Source organism: Phodopus roborovskii, unplaced genomic scaffold, assembly GCF_943737965.1.
Source record: "Phodopus roborovskii unplaced genomic scaffold, PHOROB, whole genome shotgun sequence".
NCBI lineage: Eukaryota > Metazoa > Chordata > Mammalia > Rodentia > Cricetidae > Phodopus > Phodopus roborovskii.
This window is the reverse complement of record NW_026126563.1, coordinates 20038806-20054585: the sequence shown is the minus strand read 5'-3', so window position 1 is coordinate 20054585 and position 15780 is coordinate 20038806. Positions and strand designations below refer to the sequence as shown.

Here is a 15780-nt window from a genome sequence, read left to right as displayed (position 1 = left end):
TCCCTCCTTCTTCCTTTCTTTTTTCACAGAAATGTGACACTTACAAGCTAGTGATGGAAGTTCGAGACATGGGTGGCCAGCCCTTCGGTCTATTCACTACAGGGACAATCACAATTTCACTGGAGGATGAGAACGACAACTCACCATATTTCACGCAAACTTCTGTGAGTATACCTGTGTGTTTGTCCAGATTCCTTCATATTAAAAAAAAAAGATCTAGAATTTGGCATCCCTTTGAGGATAGACATTTTGGTTTAAATAGTAATCATTTAAAAACTAAATAGTGAGAAAAACATGGGTTCTGTTAGAAGACTAGTTGAGGTGTTGCAGTTTTGGAATGTAGGAAGTGGCGTTGCTCTTGGCTACTGAAGAATTCCTCCCCTCTGATGTGGCATGTGTTCAGGGTTTTCTTGGTTATTATGTTTGCTCCAGTTTGGGGATCCTTAGAATTAAATTCTTTTATAAGCTGAAGAAGAGGCTTTCTTTCTAGTGTTCTGTGTATTACACGTTCTGAAGAAGGATAGGAATTGGCCTTCTACCCTCCGCTGGGGTCAGAGGGAAGTCCCACCCCAGCTCCTCTTGGATTGTGCCTTAGCTAGTGAATTATGTGAGACGTAATATAGGATGAGATTTCCAAGGAGTGATTGTTTTCTGATTTTTAATGAGCAACTTTGCATTTTTTCATGGTCTACTCCAGAGTTTTAGCCAGAGAATAAGAAGTCGAATACAATGATGAGCAGTTCACTGTCAAAGATCTCATTCATATAGACCATAAACCAGGTTAAGTAGGTTTTAAATCTAGATCCAATCCTTTTCAGTTTTCATTGAATTCATTTTACATCTCCTGCATATTATGATTTATTTTTTTAGTCTTTTAATAATTTAGGCTTATTTTTTTTTTAAATTTCAAAGAGTAATGCCTATGATTTAAATTCTACCAAAAAAAAAAAAAAAAGACAGAGAAAGATTTTCTCTTAAAATGTTTGCTTGTGAATCTAAGTAAGTACAAACTAGATTATTGTGAACTCTGGTAATTCTGAGCTGCAGTCATAGCTCAGGTGTAGAGCCTTGCCTTGCACACTTGAGACACCAGGTTCAATCCACAATATTGGGAAGGAAAAAAACCCATCATACACATTCTCACTACCTAAGTATTGTTATTAATAAGTCAGTGTAATTTAACTGGTGTTTGATATATCTAGAGAGGGGGACAAAATGTAAATGTCATATAGAGTTAGAGAAGAGATCAGTCTTCTGGTCAGAGAGATGGAAAATCACCTCACAGAACTTTGGCAGTTAAGACATGAGTCACCTTTGGTGAACAGAAGAGATTTGAAAAGAGAATTAAAAAGGAAGACGTTAGCCAGACATGAAACATAAATTCTTTTCCAAATTATGAATGTCTATTACCTCCATATTACATTCTTTATAGTTTTAAATATAAAATCCACTCTGTTAAAGCTTCTATGTATAATGAGAAAGGCATTTTAAACCCCCTCCCTCAGTATATGACAGAAGTAGAAGAAAACAGAATTGACGTTGAGATTCTAAGAATGAAGGTACAAGATCAAGATTTGCCCAACACTCCTCACTCAAAGGCGGTATACACAATTCTCCAAGGAAATGAAAATGGGTACTTCAAAATCACAACCGATCCGAATACAAATGAAGGAGTCTTGTGTGTTGTCAAGGTATGTAATAATCACAGAGATAGTCCTTAAGCCGTTCAAGCCCGTGTTTCAGCATTAGTATAAAAAGTACCGCCTTCTGGGAGCCCTTCTCAGAGGAGCCATGGGCAGCTAAAGGACACACGGAGAGGGGAGCCACCCTTCAGCAGAGTAGCCCCTCCATCCACAGATTAAAAAAGCCAGGAGGAAGACTTGGAAAGAAGAAGGGATTTTGTGGTGGGGAAAGGGATAAGAGGAGACGATGGAGACTTTGGGAAAAGGATATTATATACATGAAAGCGATGTGTAATAAATAAATTAAAAATCAATACTTTCTGTATGTGTATAACCACAATACAGCAGTAAGGGGCTGAAATGCTTCCCACTGGTTGACACAGACTCTTGCCTATTATTTTACTCCTTCTTGGAAGAAACTCATAGCAGACACAAACTTCATTTCTCTGTAGATGAGGGTAACTATGGCAGAGAAATGTTGAATCTGACACTTGCCTCAGTGGACGGCATTGAGTGTGCACACTCCCTGGCTACTCTCTGAATCACTATGTTTCCCTCTTGCATGTCCTTCCTCTTTAATTTCCCAGAGGTATCTAACAGCTTTCTCAAGAAGTTATTTTTGATAAGATTTCATATATTTATACTGTATATTCTTCTTCTCTTTTGCTGGTCTTCTGTATTTCTTTCCTTCACTTTTTTTTTCTTGAAATGAAACTTGTTTCACAAGTCTTACTTGGATTAGAAACAAGTATGCTGCAATCCTATTAGTGTTCAAAGTTACAATAAAAAAAAAAAAAAAAAAATGAAGGCAGGATCTTCCAAAACAAAATTAGAAAGGAAAGTGATTGAATCTTAACAAAAGTTGATTTCAACCATTTTAAGAAGAGAATAATTGACCTTTTTGTTAACACTGACTTTGGATAACATTTTAAAACTAAGAATGGCATTCCATTTCTATTAAAACGTGGAATCGATAGTGTTTTGCATAACAATATGTTGACTGATCAATGTATATTTATATGCAGCCATTGAACTATGAAGCCAATCGCCAGGTCATTCTGCAAATTGGTGTCCTCAATGAAGCCCAGTTCTCTAAAGCTGCCAATGGACAAACACCCACAATGTGCACCACAACTGTCACTGTGAAAATTAAAGACAGTGACGAGGGCCCCGAGTGCCAGCCACCTGTCAAAATCATTCAGAGCAAAGATGGACTGCCTGCTGGCCAACAGCTCCTGGGCTACAAAGCCATGGACCCAGAAACAAGCAGTTCTGAAGGCATAAGGTGGTGTGCTTTCCTGAAAGCTCCTGTACTTTTACTGGGGCATCAACTTATTTCATGTTTAGGGATGGTCAGCATGTCCCCTCTTTGCTCATTTGATGTTTGCTTTGTAAAATCCAGGTACCAGAAGGTGGGAGATGAAGATAACTGGTTTGAAATTAATGAAAGCACTGGAGACTTGAAAACCCTGAAAGTATTAGACAGAGAGTCAAAGTTCGTGAAAAACAACCAGTACAATATTTCAGTAGTGGCAATGGATGCAAGTGAGTGACATTTTCTAAAAAAAAAGTAAAATGTGAATATAGCATGTATGTCTATGAAAGCATGGAGGTAAGAGCTGTCTGTGTCTAAGTCAAATTTCAGTTCAGTCATTGTTTACACTAAGGTACTGATAGTGTACAATGCAGAAATAATGTGTTTGGTATGATTGCTCATTTTACTCAGATCACCCATTTAGTTCTCTGTCCACTCCTCAAGCAAAGCTACCTGAGAGTAAATGACCAAAGTCTTATTCTGAGTATTGATTACTCATTTCTGCTGAGGGATCTCTGGATTACTTCCTCTTTCATTTGGATTATGATGCCATGAACGTGCTGAAATGGCTCAACCCACCTAAAACAGTCCAGTTCATGGTAGGCTTATTCTAAACATCTCTTAAAGAAATAGTCTAATGTTGGCTCAGACCTTTGCTGGAGTTTATGATTGTAGAGAGTAGTTCTATAACCACTCAAAAAGGAAATAAATAGTTTTCTTTAACAGTCTCACAGTGTGTACAAACCACACTTAAGGACAGGCCCCATGCTCAGCAGTAGGTAGCCAATACGAAATAAACTCTGGTATTTTCGATGATTTTTCTTTTTAATCTCATAATGCTTTGTCTGGGCTTTTGTTGTTGTTGTTAGGGTTAATGAAACACCACTATCAAAACCATGGTGCCTCCAGGAATCTGGAGGCACGAGCTGATGCAGAGGCCGTGAGGGATGATGCTTACTGGATTGCTCCTCATGGCTTTCTCAGCCTGCTTTCTTGTAGAATCCAGGACTACCAGCCCAGGGATGACACCACTCATAATGGGCTAGATCCTCCCCATTAATCACTAATTAAGAAAATACCTTACAGGCTTGCCTACAGTGGGATCTTACAGCATTTTCTCAATTGAGGCTTCCTCTTTGTTGAGTCTAGCTTGTGTCAAGTTGACAGAAAACTATCCAGGACATTTATCTTACAGGTCTTTTGCTTATATATTATATACCTGGTTTTTGGTTTTGTATTTTTATAGGATTTTTGTGTGCAAATGTATGTGTTCTGAGTCTATATATGTTTCTTCTGCTTTTCCTTTGGCTCTTTTTTTTTCTATTTATTTTTTTCCTATTTTGGTTTGCAGTATTTTCTTATAATTATTTTTATATGCCTGTTTGTTTTTCTAACGAGAGAGAAAGAAATGTTATGGATTTGGGAGAGTGGAATAGTGGGGTGGATCTGGGGGAGGGGAAACAGTAATCAGAATACATTGTGTGAAAAAACTATTTTCAATTAAATAGCAATAGCAAAAGATTAGTTCTAGAACCTACTCTATGGACAGTCTCCGTCAGATACTGTCAACTCTTGAAATGAACCCTGACTGGAACCATGCTAGATAGTTTAAATAAATATATGCATGTAAAATGTGCTAGTAGTGTTTGCTAGTGGATACATGTACTATTATACAATGTATTATATAAATCTATATCATAGACATAAGTGAAATGAAATTAAACAGAAATAACACTTTGATTATGTATGCCCCTATGTAAGACAAATCTTCATAGAGATAAAGGGAAATGATCTTAGGCTTTTCAGACAGAGCTAATTCTTTTGCCTCTCTGATTAACCGAAGTCTCTGCTGTGTTTTGATACACAAGCTGAGTGTGTAAAACATACTGCCAGACAGAACATAGGCTATTTCTACACCAATCTTGAATTTGTTTAATAATATACAATGATTCCCCAGGTATTTTGCCCCAATTTTGGCTACAGTGTTTTTTTTTTTTTTTTTTTACAATTTTTTATATTAAATTGTGTGTGTGTGTGTGTGTGTGTGTGTAGATATGCACATGTGAATGCAAGCTATAGGTGATGGCTTCCCAAAGAACTGGAGAAACAGGTGTTTGTGAGGCATAAGAATATTAGGACTTAAACTCACGTCCTCTGAAAGAGCAATACATGCTCTTTACCACTGAGCCCTCTCCCCTGCCATTTTGCTATAGTTTTAAAGCAAGAGTTGCATCTACTGAAAGAGAGACAAAAGGTTAAGTAATTAAGATGCCAGCTGCTTACTGTTTATCACAGGGGCAAGCTGACTCATGTATACTTTCCCTATGCAAGGCTTTTCTCATGTCTCAGTCCTGCTGCCTTTGGATAAGAAAACCACATCCTCTTCAGGTAGTGGACCAGCAGGATTAAAGAATCCTCCTCCCAGCTAAAAACACCCAGGTTTCAGAATCTGAACTATCTCTAAATGTGAATGTCATTACCGATTAACCTACCTGCATATCCTCTGTCTTTTTGTTCCACACTTCAAACATACATTCTTTTTATGTAGTTATTTCACTATGAGCTCAAAAACCCTACTGAATAATAGTGTGGGGTGCGGGGGCAGGGAGGGAGCATTAGCTGAGAAACATTAGCATATACTTTTAAATTCTAGGTGCTTTGTTATTCTTTCTTTGAAATTTTTGCTATTCCTATAAGTAAAAATGAAATCTAAAATAGCTTACATATATAATTATGATGAGAAAGAGGACTCGCTATTCATTTACTTTTAGATGTTGGTTAAGTATTCAGTTCTAAGCACAAGATCAAGGAAACTAGGGATCATGAGATGAGGATTTGGTCTTACTAATAATGAAAGTTATAGTACTTTATATTCTCAGAAGAAAGTCTCTGGTATGAAAAGTTTAGCAGTAGAGAATGTTTAGATGTCTTTACACATGGAGAGAGTTCAGAGACTCTCATTTTGAAGCATAGAGAGGGAAAGATTATAGAAATACTGGCACTTAATGAAAGAAAAATGAAATTCTAATTTAGAGAGGAGGAATTTACAGAGAGCAAAATATAAGTAACTTTGTTTTGTAGTACTGAAAGATGTAGGCATGATGGGATTAGTATGAAAGAGCAAAGCTTAGGCAAACAATGACCCAGAGTTATACATAACCAAGATGGGCTCTAGAAAAGATGAGGATGCTACAAATTTTAATGAGAAAATCATATGGCAATATAAAGAACACTGTTTCTTTAAGTTTTAGTCTCTGTGTATGTATTCATGAGTAATACACTAGGAACATTTTGTTTTGATTCTCAAAGGTATTTCCCAGTTGATCATTTAGGAAGTCCTAATGACTTTCTGGAATCCAGTTCATTCATTGTATTTCTCATGTAGTGCATTCTTGTCTGTCAGCTGATTTCTCTGCAGTCAGTCTAGGCCACACTGTTTTATACACTTTACTCCTAGGACAGGAGAACACCAGTATTCCCCTGAAGCCTGACCCCAAACTCATGTCCCTTAAGTTATCCAAATGAATAGCAATGACAGTTTCTCAATTGTTCCCATTGTCACTGTGTGATTCTTAATACTGCATGTTAAGCTTTTGTATACAATGGAGTTAATATTCCAATTGTCATACATGCTGTGTGGTTACTCTGAAAGTGTGTCTTTACTCTTTCTCATTTGTATTCCTTTTTTAAATAGATTGGTTGTTAGCTCAATTGTTCCCATTGATAAACTTTTCCCTAATGAAGCATCGAGATGAGAATTTTGTACATATATGTTTAATAGAGATTTTGAAAGTTTATGTATGTGTGTGTGCATATGCATGCACTGAGTTTATAAAGCTGGAAGAGAGCATTGAATTCCCCGGAGCTAGAGTTGCAGGCACTTATGAGAGGCTCAATTACTGATAGCCAAGCTGATCCAAGACTTTCTCAGAGACCCTGATAAAAAGACAAAGGGAATCTCATTCTGTGTCCTTGCCTAGGGGCAGACTTGGCCTGATGGAGGCTAGAGCTGGGGCTCAGAGATCAAATGAGTTGAATTCCTGAGAACTTGGCTTTTCCCCTTAAAGATTGTGTTATCAGTTCCAAGGTCTCTGTGCTTGCTCTCTGACACTCGTGAGATATTCTGTGTTCACTTTATGGAGCATGGATTTATGAGCTTTCTGCTAAATGTGTCCTGTTTCTCCCCCTAAAATCTCTTTATATGATGCCGTGCTTCTTAATAAACTTGCTTGGCATGAAATAGCTTGTGTAGTAACTCCTAATTCCAGGGTTCCTTTAACTTCTGGTCCTCCCCCTTAGAACCCTGTCACTAAAGAATGACCTGCTTGTCCACTTCACCTGACATGTATGCTACGATTTAAACTGTGGTCCTCTGAAAGAGTAACAAGTACTCTTTCCCAGTGAGTCCCAAATAATGCCAATATCTATATTTGCTATTCCTCTATGGATTGAGAAGTCCATAAATCTCCAGATCTAAGTTGTGAAATTCACTACTGAGGACTTTATAATTTTGAGGTATACTTGGTACTTGGAACAGTTGAGGTTACACTTTATAAAATACCTACTTTTTTCTTTTTTTAAGAAAAAAAGCCACTTATTGAGTGGCTGTCATATCAAAGTGGTATCAAATTTGATTTGATTTCAAAAGTAATACACACAATGTTGAGCGTTAATGGGCATACCACAACTTGAGAAGAAACAACATGGACTCTTTCTAATATTAAAGAACTCTGTTCATTCAGGGATTGACTTGTAATAGAATGAGCTTGCAGACATGGAAAACATAGTAATGAGAACTACCAACTTTTCTGATTTTTTTTCTAGAAATGCTAAGAATTTTATATTAGTTGGCCTACATACTTATTAGCTCTGTGACTGATATTTCCCTCTCATGGACACTTATAATTTACCTAAGATAATTTAAAGTAAGCTGTTGAACTAGATAAATGTATGGCGCCACCTTTTCATGATGCTCTGCCATTTCCAGGAACTGGAAAATCAGCCTTTGGCGTCTTGAAATTCTGGTTTTGACCAACAAACTTCCAAGTAGTGTCAAGCATCTCCCATTCTGTTTTTATCAGCATGCTTCAAACTGAGACTCTTATAGGAAGAAAACCATTAACTGATAAATGTTTTTTAAATATAGGCTTAAGCGATTCTCAACTTGCTTTGCTATGGGAGTGACTTATGTGTTATTTATCCTAGTTGGCCGGTCCTGCACAGGAACACTGGTAGTTCTTCTGGAAGATTTTAATGACCACGCACCACAGATTGACAAAGACCTAACCATTTGTCAGCAGGATAAAGACTATGCTATTCTGGAACCAGTTGACCTGGATGGGCCTGACAATGGGCCCCCCTTTCAGTTCCTTTTGGATAATTCTGCCAGCAAACTTTGGACTCTAGAACCACAGGATGGTAAGTGTTTATTCTAAATCTTGAAAGCAATCCTGGCTCAGGATTGCTGAAGGCCTTTGCTTCCACCTTGGTTAATCATAATAAATACACATGCATAGAAGGAAGTTACTGATCTTGGAAAAATAATAATACTTTAACATCTATCATCTGTCTACCATATATTATATGTCTACCATATACCATGATTTATCTATATATATCATCTATTTGTTAATCAATTATCTATCTAACACCTTGCAATTATCAATTATCTACCTATGTATGTATCTATTGATGTATCACTCATCATCTACCTTATGTATGGTACAATTAGACTTTTGCTCTGAATATCTTTTAAGAAAATATAAAAGTCAATTTTAAAATAATCTGAATAACATCTTAAATATAGACCAGTCTGTTGAGACACACTCTCTCTCTATAGCCCTTGTTCTCCTGGAACTAACTATGTAGACCATGTTGACCTCACAAAACATCTGTCTCTGTTTCTGCCTCCATTCCCAGCCTGGACATCAGTCTGTTTTTAATGTAAAATAATGTCAACCCTATTATTAACTTTCTGAGACATCAAAATCAGTGTTTTAAGAAAGAAAAATGAACCATTATAGTTTTGATTGCAAATTAATTCCTTGAAGGCACACCAATAGGAACAATGTTGCTGTTGGAATGCCACCTTAATTTATACTCTATCCCTTTTCCTTTAGGTAAACGTGCCATTCTTCGTCAACGACACAATCTCAATTATAACTATTATTCTGTGCCAATCCAAATACAAGACAGACACGGTTTCTCTGCAAAACATATGCTATCAGTGAGAGTATGTGACTGTTCAGTTCAATCCGAATGTAGAATGAGTTCTAAGGAGGAAAGGGATGCTAAACCAAATGTAGTCCTTGGGAAATGGGCCATTCTCTCCATGGTCCTTGGCTCGGCATTGTTACTGTGTAAGTATTATTATTCAAAGTGTATTGATTCAAGTACTATATAGTTCTTAAGTGTTAATTTTGCAACATTGTAACAAAATCCTGGGGGAAACAACTTACAGAGAGAAGAGGTTTGCTTTACTTCAGTTTCAGAGGTCTTGGTCATGACACACAGGCTCTGTTGTGTTGTGCCTGGGACCAAGTAGCACACGACAAAGCAAAGCTGGAAACCAAAAAGAAAGCAAGAAGAGGCTAGGGTTTAAGGCATGTCCCCAAATATGCAATTTCCTCTCATTAAGGCCCATCATTTGAAGATCCCACTGTCTCTCAACAGCACTCTGAGGTAGGGACCAAGATATTAACACATGGATTGCTGGGGACAGCTTTCCCAGCTATGGTAGTCTAGACAGATGTACACCTGTTCTACATACTGAAAACATGTGTGACTGTCTGCACATGTGTAATTGTTGGCACATGTACTCTTTAAAAATCTTGTACCTCATCTATAAGTGGAATTCTGAATCATACATGAAACAGCAATAATAAGTAGTAGATTTAACACTTTTTAGGTAAGTTTCAGAGACCATGTTTACTTCTTCAGAAGTTACTTATGAGACAGTGAAAATTTCTGAAAAATTGTCCAGATAGGTTAAAAAAATCCTCTTTTCAAATTATTTCTTATTTTCTTTTTTTTTTTTTTTTGTCAAATTATTTTAATATCTACCAGAATACAAAACAGTATTGTTTTACTTTTTTTTTTCTTTTTAGGTATTCTGTTTACATGTTTCTGTGTGACTACAACTACTAAGAGAGCAGTGAAGAAATGCTTCCCAGACGATGTAGCCCAGCAAAATCTAATTGTATCAAACACTGAAGGACCAGGAGAGGAAGTGACGGTAAATTAGAATTAAAATCCCACTGAAGTCCATAGTGATCCAGTGAACATAATTGCTTACTCCATAATAATAGCAAAATGTGATACTTATTAACCCCTACTTCACCAGAAAGGGACGTGCCCTGAATATTTTCTTTCAATGTCCATTTATATGGTCTTCAAAGAAGTGCTGTAACAAACTGAGTGACTCAGACAATAAAAGCTAGATGTCAGAGATAAGATATTGACATGACCATGTGCCCTCTGAAGGCTCTGTGCAGGGATGCCCTAAGCTCTATTCACTGTTTGTCCCTTGCCTTGTAGTCACATGAAGTGATTTTCATAGTATTATCTCCTGTGTGTCTTATAATCTAAATTTCCCTTTTTGTAAGCTCCCTGGTCATATTAGATTAGAGGCTCACCCAATCTGGTATGGCTTCCTTGAAGCTTTATGTGATTATATCTGCAGTGACCCTGGAATGATGACCTCAATCTCTGAATTCTTGGGGGGCAGAGTTTGATCCAGGATGCCCATGATATGGTTCCTAGCATTATCCTGATTTTACATGTGAATTACAAACACAGTATGTGACTTATCTATGGTAGGAAAGAGTTGGTTTCAGCACCACTGATACATTTTCTAACTCCATCTTTAGGAGGCAAATATTAGACTCCCCACACAGACATCCAACATCTGTGAGACAAGCACATCTGTTGGGACGCTTGGTGGCCAAGGAATCAAAACACAACAAAGTTTTGAGATGGTCAAAGGAGGCTACACTTTGGAGTCTAACAAAGGAGGTGGCCACCACACCTTGGAGTCCAGCAAGGGAGGAATGCTGGGAGCAGCAGACATTGGCCGATACACATACACAGACTGGCAGAGTTTCACTCAACCCCGGCTTGGTGAGGTAAGTCCCTAAGGCTTCAGGTGCCCACTACATGAAATCCCAACATCATTAATAAACTATCCCGAAGTACCCCTCATACACCTGAAACACACCTTCCCATCTCTTGTGCCAGCATAGACACTGATGTCAGGAGAAAACACAGAGAAAAGTACTCTTTCAAAGTTCAATTTAAAAAACATGATTTAAAAGACTTTAGGACTAGTTTATGTTAACGTCTTTGGGATATTGAAAGACTGATGTCTTCTTTACTAAATATTATTAGAAAGATCATCTGCGAAAAACTGGCTATAGTGTAATAAACAGATCATAAATTGCCAGCATTGTGCCCATGTACTGGAATTCTATACATGCCTACCTAAATCAACCAGATAGGTTAATGAACTTTGATCTTAGGTTCTACCTCAAGATTTGGAATGTTTCCCTTGTTTGTTTCAGATTACTCAGGCTAATGTGAGCCAAATTAGTGGGTTAAATAATTATAGCTACATATTGGCGTATATGTTACACATGTTATATATAACATTTGTGTACTAGATTCTTACAACTACTTAACAGTATAAATGCAAGCAAAAACCACAGCCTACATTGGTTTTCTCCATATATATGAAGAAGCCATTGAGGTAAATTTCAACTAAATACTCCTTCATTCAAGTGGGAAGATGTTAGTTATTTCTGTGATATTTGCATAGCCTTAGTTCTTATAAATGTGTTCACTGTGACCATTTACTTATTTGCTCTACTTTAAAATGAATATAATCTAGACCAATCATGTGCATTTTTTATATGTAGGAATCCATTAGAGGACACACTCTGATTAAAAATTAAACAGTAAAAGGTAAATCCAAGAATCATTTTTATGCTAGTCTGTTTAGGTGTCTCTTAAAAGCCATAATAAATTGTGCTCTTTCTCCACACAGAAGGTGTATCTGTGTGGACAAGATGAGGAACACAAGCATTGTGAAGACTATGTTCGTTCGTATAACTATGAAGGCAAAGGCTCCATGGCTGGCTCTGTAGGCTGTTGCAGTGACCGGCAGGAGGAAGAGGGGCTGGAGTTTTTAGATCACTTGGAACCAAAATTTAGGACATTAGCAAAGACGTGTGTGAAGAAATAAATGTCTGATTAATAGATTGACATATGCAAATGAATACAGAGGCATCACTGGATGCAAACGGATAGCAGCTTGTAGTAGTGACTTATTGAAGGTGACATCATTTGTAGATAAGGGTGCTTTACCAACCCCAGCTCTCCAAATTCTCCTTGTCTCCAGAACTTCCATGTTGTCTAGAAAGGAAGTTGTCAGTGTTCCTTTTCTGTCTGAGCATGTATACATTGCCCTCTCAGGACTGGACGGTGACTGCCACTGAAACTGGTGATGTTTGAAACGTAAGCTCTTTTGCACACTATGCAAGACTCCACGGTGCTGTTGGGTATTGTGGAAGCTAAAAACGTGAATCTTCATTGTGTATATACAAATTTAATATTTTCTTAAGAGTTGTGGGGAGAATTCTGCTTCTAAAATACTTTCTTTCATGCCAAGATATTGTTTTCCCTATCCCTGAGTAGCTTCAGATAGATTTTTAAGTGTTTCTAGGTGTAGCGTTTCGTGTGTCTAAACAAGCTTGATTCTTGATACACTTTTCACTCATCTGAGGAATGTCAACTTCACCCAGGAGCCTTCAAAGCTTAGTCCTTGGATCTCTGCCCATTTGGCTGTGTGTCGGGCTCCTGGATCTTCTTTGGAATGACACAGGCCACAACATTAGGCTCACAACACTTTGAGCTGCAGAGATTGATTAAGGATTCCATGAAAATACTGGAATCCTGATCTCCATAGCCTGGCTTACTTAGGCTTACAGATATATTTTTGTTTGTCCAACTTAATGTGGCATTACATACATATATATGTATTTGGGAAGAATATTCGCTTCTTAACTTGATACTGATTCACTATTTCAAAGGCTTTCAACTGGTCTTTATCTTCAAGCTTCCTTCAACCATCCTTAAAGACATCAAGCTGTAACTGGCCCAGGGTTCATCACTTTCCATGTGTTAACATTGACTTAATGTCCGTACTGGAACTTAATCTACCTTGATAATTACTCAAAGGAAAGCTGAAGGACCAGAAATAATTTGGGGTACATATGCAATAAAAATTTTAATCCATTGCAGCAACATCCACCAAATATCATGGAATTGTGAATTCATAAATATTTTAACATGAGTAGAAAAATGAAGATGCAACATTTCAATGAAATATTGTTTTGTTGATCTATAAAGAACTATATATTCAAATAGTATTTTATTAGTCATTTGTGGGAAACTATAGATATGTGTCAAGTTACATCTAATGGAAACTTTACATTTAAACTAAACTGACTTTCTTATCCATTATTTTCTGCCTGTTGGCAAAATAGATTTCAATTTCACTTAGGTTTTGTAATTAGTCCTCTTGTCTCAGTTAGCAAAGGTTTTTTTAATTGTGAAATTGGATACAGGAATAAAATGAAATATGGATTTAATAAGCCAGATTTGATTTTGTAAATTTCCTATGAGTTTTACAGTCATAAGATAATTTGAGGTGGTGATGTAATTTGGAAGCAAATGTCACTATGACAATATAGATTTTGATATTTTAGGATCTAATAGTACTGATTTGGAAATGTACCAAATGCCACAGTAAATTACATTCTTCAAAGTAGTTATAGGATAGTCTATGAGAAGTTACAATTATTAGCTTAACAATAACTTATAAGCATTGTTTGTCTTCATCTTCCTCTTATACTTACTGAATTATAGATGAGAAAATTTATGTCTAAATTAAGCATCATAATTGATAACCATGGTGGATCTCTCATTTATCAGGAGAAGGCTCCCCCCAGGTATCAGAAGAGTTATTAGAAAATGTGGGAAATTAATATGTATTAAGCAGTTTCAGCTATTTTAAATGTTTTCAAGGCATTATTAAAATTTATCTCAGAGGAATTGTATTTATTGTTGGATTTATTTAGGCAACTCCAAGTAATTCTCTTTTTTGCATCAGAATTTAAATATTAATTGTATGATGAATGAAATCTATGAAACCCTACCAGACTGCAAATTTAGTTTGCTAATAAAGTACTGTATTTCATACAAAATTTGAGTTAATTGTAGTAATAAATGGATAGTTATTAAATGTTTTCTGTATCTCAATATTTATGGGGGCCATACAATCCAGTTTTTCTGTTTTTGATTTAGGCTTCAAATTTTTCATGAGAAAAGAAAAATCCTGTGGGAGGTTTTGGAGAGAGCAAGCGACGCAGTTCCTTTCAACAAGCTACCTCCAAACTCTCCCTAATATGCTGAATTTTAATTCTCCATCTTTAAAATGTATTACATCAAATTTGAAACCCGTGTATACATTTACTTGTAGAAATGTCACCTGAAAAAAGATTGAAACAGGTGTTTTAGATGTGAGGAATTTTCTTTTTCCTTTTGTAGTTTGTCAGTTAAAAGTGGCATGTGGAAAATCCTAAAATGAGATCACAGCCAAGGAACAGTCCCTTTCAGGGCATTGACCTAGCCTGTTATCTGCTACTCTAGTAAGTCTATGGCAGCACTGTACTCCACCAGACACTGCCTTTTTCTTTCTACATGGGGATGAATGGCAAGAGTATAAAAGGAGAAAGCTTTCTAAGAATGGATAGATTCACACAGTGTGTAGAGCCCAATCAAATAAGCAAATACATAAAGTAAACACCTTCTGGAATAGGTGTTATCTGTATAAAAGATAAAAGCTGTGCTATATTACCTCAGATCCCTTTAACCAATAGCAATAGCCATTTTTAAATATATATGTAAATGAATGTCTGAGGATCAGTATGCAAACCCCTTGGCATGGCCCTTGGGTTTCTGGTGCATTCATAATATATGTTGTGTAAAGATAAATTGTTTAAAGTCTGCATTACTAAAGTTATTAATGAATGGGAATACGGCACCTTTTGATAAACAATCTACAGTGTTCCAAGTCATTCATTGGCTTAGGGGTGGGGTAGCAAAAGCAGACATGCCCTTCCTTTGGTCAACATTGGGCCTGAGAATTTGATACATAATATTTTAAATTTGTCTTTAGTGGTCAATGTGCAACAATGACTATCTGGTACTGTGGGATTTAATTTCTGATATTTAGGAACTTTAAACCATATAACATGACACTATGGATTCAAAAATAAATTTCAAGGCTACAGTTGAGCTATGAAAGGTTTTACCTAGATTTCATACCCGAAATTCACATAGTCATCTCCCCCTGTTGAAGTTCGGGAAAAGTAAGAGAAATTGCAATTCAACATTGGAAAGATTAGAGGGGTGTGATTCGGAGATAAGTTGCTGTTTCCCCGTGTGTGGGCAGCTGGATTTGATCCCCAAGGCTCCAATGCAAAAGAAAACAGAGCAGAAAGAGTTTTCTTTCTTTGACTTTGCCTTTCATAATAGACATAGTAAGAGGGCTTAGAGAATGTTTACCTAGCTCTGAGTTTCCCTTGGAAGGGAAGTCCATGAGACATTCCACACATGGCTGCTCCCCTTCACCAGGGGTGGAACTGCCTCATGTGCTGTCATTGCTCTCATGGCTCATCTGGGAGACCAGTCCTGGCAGCTTTACCTGCAAAACTCTTAGTACTC

General features: G+C 36.9%; 1 protein-coding gene across 1 annotated transcript in view; it reads left to right on the top strand.

The window, feature by feature from the left end:
• Dsc1 (desmocollin 1) overlaps window positions 1–12283 on the top strand; it is a 28260-nt gene extending 15977 nt beyond the window's left edge. The window contains exons 8-16 of the mRNA XM_051202023.1: window positions 30–164; window positions 1506–1691; window positions 2708–2967; window positions 3085–3227; window positions 8203–8415; window positions 9117–9356; window positions 10104–10231; window positions 10866–11120; window positions 12038–12283. Of these exons, the coding sequence (XP_051057980.1) occupies window positions 30–164; window positions 1506–1691; window positions 2708–2967; window positions 3085–3227; window positions 8203–8415; window positions 9117–9356; window positions 10104–10231; window positions 10866–11120; window positions 12038–12235 (1758 nt within the window). The 3' untranslated portion in view covers window positions 12236–12283. The remainder of the gene's footprint in view (window positions 1–29; window positions 165–1505; window positions 1692–2707; window positions 2968–3084; window positions 3228–8202; window positions 8416–9116; window positions 9357–10103; window positions 10232–10865; window positions 11121–12037) is intronic.
• The last annotated feature ends 3497 nt before the right edge of the window (window positions 12284–15780 follow it).